Here is an 8,195-nt window from a genome sequence, read left to right as displayed (position 1 = left end):
CTACAAATAAAAGAAGCAAATACCCCTTATGACCCTAGCAACTTTGCTTAATAATTCTGGTAGGTCCGTTGCATAGCTTGAGTATGCTAGTGTAATCGGAAGTTTAATGTATGCCATGCATTGTACCAGGCTAGATATCGCATTTGGAGTAAGCAAACTTTCTAGATACACTAGTCATCCAAGTACTGCTCATTGGAAAGCAATAAATAGAATTTTTGGTTATCTTAAAATAACTATAAACCTGAGTTTAACTTACTATGAGTTTCCAGCAGTACTTGAAAGATATTCAGATGCAAGTTGGATAACAAGTGCTAATGATAATAAGTCTACATCAAGGTGGATTTTTGCAATTGCCGGAGGAGCAATATCTTGAGCTTCGAAGAAGCAAACATGTATAGCACATTCAACTATGGAATCTGAATTTATAGCATTAGCGGCAGTAGGTAAAGAAGCGGAATGGATTAGAAATTTGTTATTGGAAATAGAGTTGTGGCCACAACCAATGCCATCCATTTCTTTATACTGTGATAGTAAGGCTACTTTGTCTAGAGCATACAATAAGGTATACAATGGAAAGTCTAGACATATTAGCTTGAGACATGAATATGTCAAGCAATTAATAATTGATGGAGTTATTAATATTGTTTATGTTAAATCAAGTAATAACTTGGCATATCCGTTAACGAAAGCACTTTCAAGAGTTTTGGTAGTTAGTACATCTAGTGGAATGGGGTTAAAACCCTTTACTGAAAATTAGCCACCGATAATGGTAACCCGACTTTCTCTAGAACATCACTAGTTTAAAAGTTTAATGGGTAATAACAAGTTATTGATAAGTGGTTGTAAAAGCACTAAAAATTAATATATAGCTCATTCCAGGATGATCAGTGCAAGTCTGCTACGTTTAGGAGGATAAGTTTTATCTCTTAATGAGGTTATTTGTAGTTATGTCTATAGTAGCAGGGACATGGGCAGGAACCTCACCTATATGAATATAAGAAGTGGTGCTGCTTCTGCCAAGAGTTGGGTTTTCTCTTGTAAATGTTTATGAAACCAGGATGAAGCACAAGACCATAATAATGCTTAATTAGTTCAGAAATTTCTTTAAGGAAAAAAGATATAATCATGTATGTAGTGATTCCGGTTTTAACATAAGAATAGGTGGTTTAAACTTAGGTCACCATCGCATTCGTTATAACTTTGAATTACTTACACTAATTAAAGGTTTAATTCGAAAAACGCCTTTATTAGATGCATGATTATATCGGTATGCTTGTGATTAATTTAAAAGAGAAAAGTATTGTAATACCATTTATTATATATTCTTAAAATAGGGAAGGATTGTTGAATATTTCAAGAATATATATATATATATATATGATTTGGTGTTGCATTGTGCAGCATGTGTGTGTATGATAAAGGGTGCTACAGTACACAGCAAATGTAATTAGTTGAATGGTTACAACTTTTAGTTAAAAGACATGATACTTACTGAAATTGTATGAGTAGAATTAAAAATATATATATAAATAATCAAAATTTATTTTTTGAAAATATTAAATAGAAGACATATCTTTTGGGTAAACACTATTAAGAAGAGTTGTGTATCTTCAACTAAAATGAAAGGGCTCGATGAATGGGTACTTTGCTGTCTATAAATACATGTTTGTGACATAATGTTTTATACACAATTTCAGAAATTTATTTCTACATTCCTTACTCTCTTCTCTCTCCATCACATTCATACAATTTCTTTCTAGTTATTTCTAAGAGAGTATAATTCGGTTTTGCTAATCGAATATTCCATACTTTGTTGTATCTTGGAAGTGATTTGCCAAGAACCCTTTAGCAAACTCATTCGAGTGGGGGCAAATAACACTTTAAGGAAACGATTCAAGTCATACCTCAAAGTCAATCTTCGGATTATTCTCCATAATTCTATCACCACATGGAATATACTGTTTTTAATTTAAGTTGTTAGGATTTAATATGAGCCATTAGATCATAGTCCATGTGGTCTCTTACATTAGATTTCATTGAGTCATAACTCATGACAAGTGTAATCATATCAAAAGATGACTTAAGATTGAACGGCTAGGATGATTTTGTATGATGTGATTGAGTGATAGAGTGATTTTACATGAAACCGGATGTATACCCCCATGCATCTGTATCGTCACGAGAGGACGGAGATAGATAGATGAGGATATATTTCGTGTCTCTCCCGCACGACTCTGCTACACACTCAAGAAGCACCACGGTGTCATGTTTTCGATCCTACTGAAGACCGCACGGGTTAGGCGAACATGATCCCCGAGGCATAACCACAGAATAAACATCAAAACAATGGCCTGAGCATGCTACTACTTGTATCCCCTTGTCCAAACGGGTACACAATATATCAGGATTCCCAAACCAAACGAGCTGCATATCGTAGCCATGGCATATGCGTATGCTCTCCAAGGGTATTTGCTTTCTCTCATCGCATTGAACTCAGCAATGAAGGTAGAAACAGTACTCAGGCAACCCAGAAATCCAAATTGTATGCCTGTTACAACAATGTCGCAAGTCCTAGTATTCACCTGCACAAACAAATAGTTCTGCGCGTCAGATTTTCTATTAAAAAGGAAAAAACCGTGGGCATGGATCAAGACAATGTATTACAAAGGTAATGCAGTTGGAAAAACATTGCAAAAGAAAATAGTACAGTTCAAGAATTCCCCAAGAAGCATTAAAAACCTCGACGAGAAAAAAAAAAAAAAAAACCCAAAATAACAAATTTAGCCGTTTATAATATGACAATTATATGTGAACTGTACGCTTCCTGGACACGAGACAATAACACACGAAAGGTAATGGTGAGGATGAAGTCATGGAGTGGATGTGGACAGAGATCATATCATAAGAGCTTACTGCTTTCTTCACAGTAGACAGGGCTGCCATTACACAAGCTGCAGAAACATTGGCAATTAAAGTACCAAATGGAACCCATTTCAACAAACCCGTCGTTCCTAATCCACGTCCATTAAGCCGGGCTAAGAACCACCGGATCCACACACCAAAAGGTCCAACTATGCAACCCAACCATAGTTGCGCCTCGCTGCTGCTACTGTTAAATTCCTCTCTTAACTGTATTCCACCTATACTCCACAGAGAACTTAGCATCAGCAACAACACTGCTAAAGCTACCAAGTGACGCTTGTAGCTGTCAACCCTCCACCTCCTTCTAGAGCTGGTAATACCACAGACTGAGTTCCTCTCAAGAATCTGCCTAAAACCCTTTGCTGTCTCTACCCCAAAAATGATGGAGTAGGCCACAAGAAACAAACCTGACATCCGTCACATAAAAGAGGAGCTCATATTAGTCCTGTGATTTGAGCTACATTGGATTTGTGATTTACCCATGGATAAGTTTCGAATAGGCTCAAAGAAAGAAACCAGCTAGATTGAAATGAAATTTAAATATCCTGCTTGCCAAAGCGATCTACATGTCTACTGCAGCAATTCCTTAGAATATGACATCTTACCTATCAAAAAGCCGAGCACAGCAAAAACCCAATGTCCTTCAACACTGAGTTCAACCATTTTCTGGTTCCAACCACTGAAAGTTGTAAGGCTTCCCAAGTAACCAGTTGATAATCCGATGACCAAATAATCTGACACATAGGATATATCTCCTTTGAAAACAACACCAAACCACCCCATCAAGAAAGAGCCAACCTACAAAAATGCATTAGAAACAGAAATTTGAGTTGGAACATCATCCAGCATTTTCGGCATCACAACCCTTAAGAAATATGGCATAAAAAAAATTAAAAGATGATGGGAAAAAAGTATGGAAAGAAAGGTCTTAAGAAACTTGATAATACTTCGGTGATCATCGTACTGTGTGCATCACAAGTCCCTCCCAATACTCATAAGTAACAGCTTTACAGAAAACATGTTTATTAACACAACACTACCGAATAAAGGGCATAATCATTTGTGTGTGTGTGTTCGTGTGCATGAGAGAGAGAGAGAGAGAGAGACCATATTAGAAGGAAGATCAAGGTAGAGAATGGTTTCGTCGCCTGTTACACCTACAACTCCAGGGCCAAACAATTTTTGCAGAAGATATCTCGTTAAGACCTGCATACTGTAGCATGTCAAATAATCTATTTAACATCTAGGTATCCAGATTTGAAGAAAGATCTAAGAAGATGTATTACAGTGACATATTCAATTTTTTCAAGACAAAACAGAAATATGAACATGCCAGTGCATGATCAAACATTTTTGAGAACATAACTTATATAATTTTAGAGTACAATAGACCGGATACAATTTGTCAGCATACCAATTACACAGATTTTCCACCAAAAAAAAAAAAAAAGAAAAAAAAAAGAAAAAAAGCAAGAAAAAGTTCGCAATACAATTTGCCAAACGAATACAACAACTGTTGGAAATTCAATACCAACAACAACAGCTATAAACCCAACACATATTAGGACTCAAACAAAATGTACATCGGTATATAGTAAGAAACAGAGTTAACTGTGTTACCCCAAGAATGCCAAAAACTGCTAAATGAGTCATGCATGAACCATATTCGAAGAATTTTGGCAACCTTATTGTATTTTCCTGCATATCAAAAGAAAATAATTTAAGTTACTACCATGATTCAACAAAAAAAAAAAAAGAAAAAACTCTTAACATGTTATGATCAATGAAAAAGAAAACCAAATCTCCTGTCCATGTTCAAGGATCTCCAACAAAGATAATATACACTATGAAATGTATCAACCGAAGGCTCACTAGCGTTGGGTCCTCGGATATGATCGCATCAGTGGAAAGAGGAGATATGATTTCCTCTGGCAAGGGAGTGACAGGGGAAATTCCTTTGGATGCAACAGGGTCACGACCCCAGAATCCATAGGATTGCAGTTGAACATCCTCTGAAGGAAACAAGCAGACGCTGCCACTCTCACTGTGCCTGTTGCTGTGAAGAGCCCGATCGCCAATATCTCCTGCCTCTGACACACATTCACTTTCATTGTCATCATCTATTTGAGAAGGCTGAACATGTGATAAACTTAAGGACCGCCTCCTTAATGAAGAAGTGGCTCTGCTTGTTCGATCATTGGATACGCTTCGTCTGAGTTCAGTGTCATTAGTCCCACGGTACCCTTCCTCCATAAGCACAGCACTTGATTTCTCTTGGAGCGACTTCACAAATAATAACAATAAAATCCGAATGTTGATTATTCAAAGAGCTAAAAATGAGAGGAACAAATGCAGTAGAGAAAATAATGCAATTACTGTGCTACAAGCGTTGAAATGCTACACAAACAAACTCCGTGTGTCAAAATAATCAAAGGATTTGTATACAAACAAACGGCGACAACTCCTTCAGCTTCAATAAGAATAAGCCAAGATCTCAAAAACCGAAAAAAAAAATACATATCAAGTATAATGACAGAACTGCATACATAAGCTCTAGCAGCCATGACATGAGGAAAAAGAAAGAGAACCGATTCGTCAAGATTTCCACAAAAGCCAACAAAAGAGTACTGTTACACTGAGGAATTTTGTTTAACCACAGAAAAAAAAAATAATTGCTCAAGCAAATGCAAAGGCCCGCCAACTAAATGAATCATAAAGTAAATTTCAGTGCCAAACAAATCACAGAATGTTTCTCAAAAAAAAAAAAAGACAAATCATCACAAAATCCCAGCCCGGTCTAACATTGTCATGGATTTCAACCATCCCAATAGCAGCGCCTGATGAAGTTAGGATCCTGACACAGTGACATCTGATTATAACTAAGGTCCAAAAGGGACTAAATCTTTTTGATTTATACTAGGTAGCAAATTGAACAAGTTGGGACCCAATAAAAAGTTGTTTCATAACGTCAAATTAGAAGCAGTAACTGTTTAATAAGCACTCAAATCTCATTTCTCTAAGGACGTGTCCTCCACTAAAGAACCCAAAACATAAAAACCCAGAAAAGCAAAATGATTACATTTTCATTGGTTGTGAACTGTTAAATTATGCACAAACCAATCAGCAAGCGAAACATTTCAGAACCCAGAATTATCAAACAATCTCATATTCTAATAACACAAGTTTAAGGTGCAAGATAGACGCATTGAAGTAAAATTAATACGAGCTTAAAATAGAAACGAGAAGAAAACGTCAAAACTCAGAGAACTTGGAAGATTAAAATATAGAGAGAAAGGGGAGTTTAAGGTACCATTGATTCTTTGAACGAGGAAAGAGGTGCCCAGAATCTATGAACGCAGAAACGCGAAAGGGCGAGTTTGGTGTTGAATGGCGGCTGGAGAGGTTGAAGGCGGCCGCAATGGGAGGAAGACAGAAAAACAAATTAAGCAGAACAAAAGATGATTGTGGGATTGAAAAGTCGAAGTCGGAAGGTTCTGAGAGAGATGAATGGAGTTTTGGGAGGCAGGGCACGTTTTGGTTTGGCGTTTGCTACGTGAATAAAAGATCGACTTTTGCCTTTATTTTACTATTTCTTCTTTTTATAATTGGTTTGAGTATTTAATTGTCTTGTTAAATAAGTTAATATAAAATATACAATTCAATTCACTTCTTTTCTTGTCTTTTCATTATTTAATTGTCTTTTATATAAATTTAAATTACCTATATGTGTGCGTCTCCTGATTTTTTTTCAGCTAGCGGGTCCCTTTAACAGTAACGCTCGACTGACTAAATTTTTCAATCAAATTTTATAAATTAAACAAGTTGGATATTGATGATTTGATTATTATTTAAGTGTTGATTAACGTATTGATTTCATATAAATGAGACATTATTTGGTTTGCAAATTTGATATAAAAATTTGATCTCTCAAACATTATCCCTTCTTTAATGTAAAAATTAAAAAAGATGAACACCCACGGGAGGAAGGCATGTGATGTAATGTAACACTCACAAAAATTCCTCAATTTAAATAAGATGAATGAACACTTGGAAGAATACGGTAAAATGCGCGCAACTGAGGGATTTTTTAATAACTATTTCATTACAAATTTATTATATCTCATATAAATTAGTGTTAAACATATGACATAAAAATATTAGTTAAGTAATACATAATCCTTTTATTCATTAAAATACTAAGTGACACAACTTAATTGGACAACAATCGAAAAAAATAAGCAAAATATAACATGTAAAATACATATTCTTTGAGCAGACGACATTATCTACATTAAAAGGAGATGGGGTGGGCTTAACCTCATATTGAACTAACAATAATATTGGTCAAATACCGTAGTACTAAGTAGCAACATGTAAAATACATATTAACATAGCGATAATAACTAATATTTTAAACCGTTGAAAATGACTCGAGATTATACGGCTACAATAACTCATGGGTACACACTAATAGTAAATTTAATATTATATTAATATTCAGTAAATAGATATTGAAAATGAAATGGTTCTTAAATAGGGGATAGGATTCTCTCCAAATCCTTTTTGTGGGAATTCGGAGAATCGATCAATCGTGTCTATTCATTACATCATGCGGTTAAAAATTATTTAAAATTTAAAATTAAATATAAATAGTATTTAACGAAAATTGACCGCACGATGTACGATGAACAAACACGATTCATTGATCCCCGGATCCCCACAAAGAGAATCTGGAAAGGATCCTTGTCCCTGAAATAATCCTTAAAATAACCTTTTTTGAATTGTTTTATATATTTATTCTCCTTTTCTGTTTTCTCCGTCTCTTTCACTTCTTGCTATTAGGTTGTAACTGTTTTGTTTAAGGGCTTAGCCTTTGAATCCGAGATTCCCTTTCGGATAATTTAGATAAAATTTAGAGACTTTAATGACAAACTCCCGGTACTGTTCACTTTAACGAAAAACTATATTTTTACACTAAAATATCAATTCTGGTACTTTCACTTTACCTTTTATTTTGTCCTTATCATTAAAACTTAAAGTTTTTAAGCTCTTTTCATTAGTTTTCTTTAAAATTTAGTATAAATTATCTCATTGTTTTTTTTTTTTTTGGTCAAAAGTACTTTTTATTACAAAAAAAACTTTACAATCTGACAAAAGCCCAAGGCTAACATATTAACATCCAAAAAAGGGGCCACAACAGACCAACACATCCCAAAAGCTAAGATACAATTAGGCCCAAAACGCAAAACACAAACACCGAACCTAGAAACTTC

The 8,195-nt window shown here is 35.0% G+C and overlaps 1 protein-coding gene across 1 annotated transcript; it reads right to left on the bottom strand.

Annotated features, from left to right (window-relative positions):
* Positions 1 to 2,058: 2,058 nt before the first annotated feature.
* On the bottom strand, positions 2,059 to 6,434 carry LOC137747364 (uncharacterized). The gene is made up of 7 exons (XM_068487465.2): positions 6,233 to 6,434; positions 4,795 to 5,205; positions 4,543 to 4,620; positions 4,030 to 4,128; positions 3,528 to 3,720; positions 2,914 to 3,329; positions 2,059 to 2,582 (listed from the first exon to the last, which is right to left on the bottom strand). The coding sequence occupies exons 1-7, from the start codon at positions 6,233 to 6,235 to the stop codon at positions 2,364 to 2,366; spliced, it is 1,419 nt and encodes a 472-aa protein (XP_068343566.2). The 5' UTR covers positions 6,236 to 6,434; the 3' UTR covers positions 2,059 to 2,363.
* Positions 6,435 to 8,195: the final 1,761 nt, after the last annotated feature.

This window comes from Pyrus communis, chromosome 15, assembly GCF_041283825.1.
Source record: "Pyrus communis isolate YQ-2024b chromosome 15, ASM4128382v1, whole genome shotgun sequence".
NCBI classification, from domain to species: Eukaryota; Viridiplantae; Streptophyta; class Magnoliopsida; order Rosales; family Rosaceae; genus Pyrus; species Pyrus communis.
The sequence above is the reverse complement of the archived record's forward strand: the minus strand, read 5'-3'. Positions and strand labels throughout refer to the sequence as shown.

Bases quoted from the DNA above. Each gene is read 5' to 3' on its own strand.
- LOC137747364 (XM_068487465.2), bottom strand. The intron at 4,621-4,794 runs GTGAGCCTTCGG...TTTGATATGCAG, and splicing joins TATCCGAGGACCCAACGCTA to GAAAATACAATAAGGTTGCC. The intron at 2,583-2,913 runs GTAAGCTCTTAT...TTGTTTGTGCAG, and splicing joins TGTCTACTGTGAAGAAAGCA to GTGAATACTAGGACTTGCGA.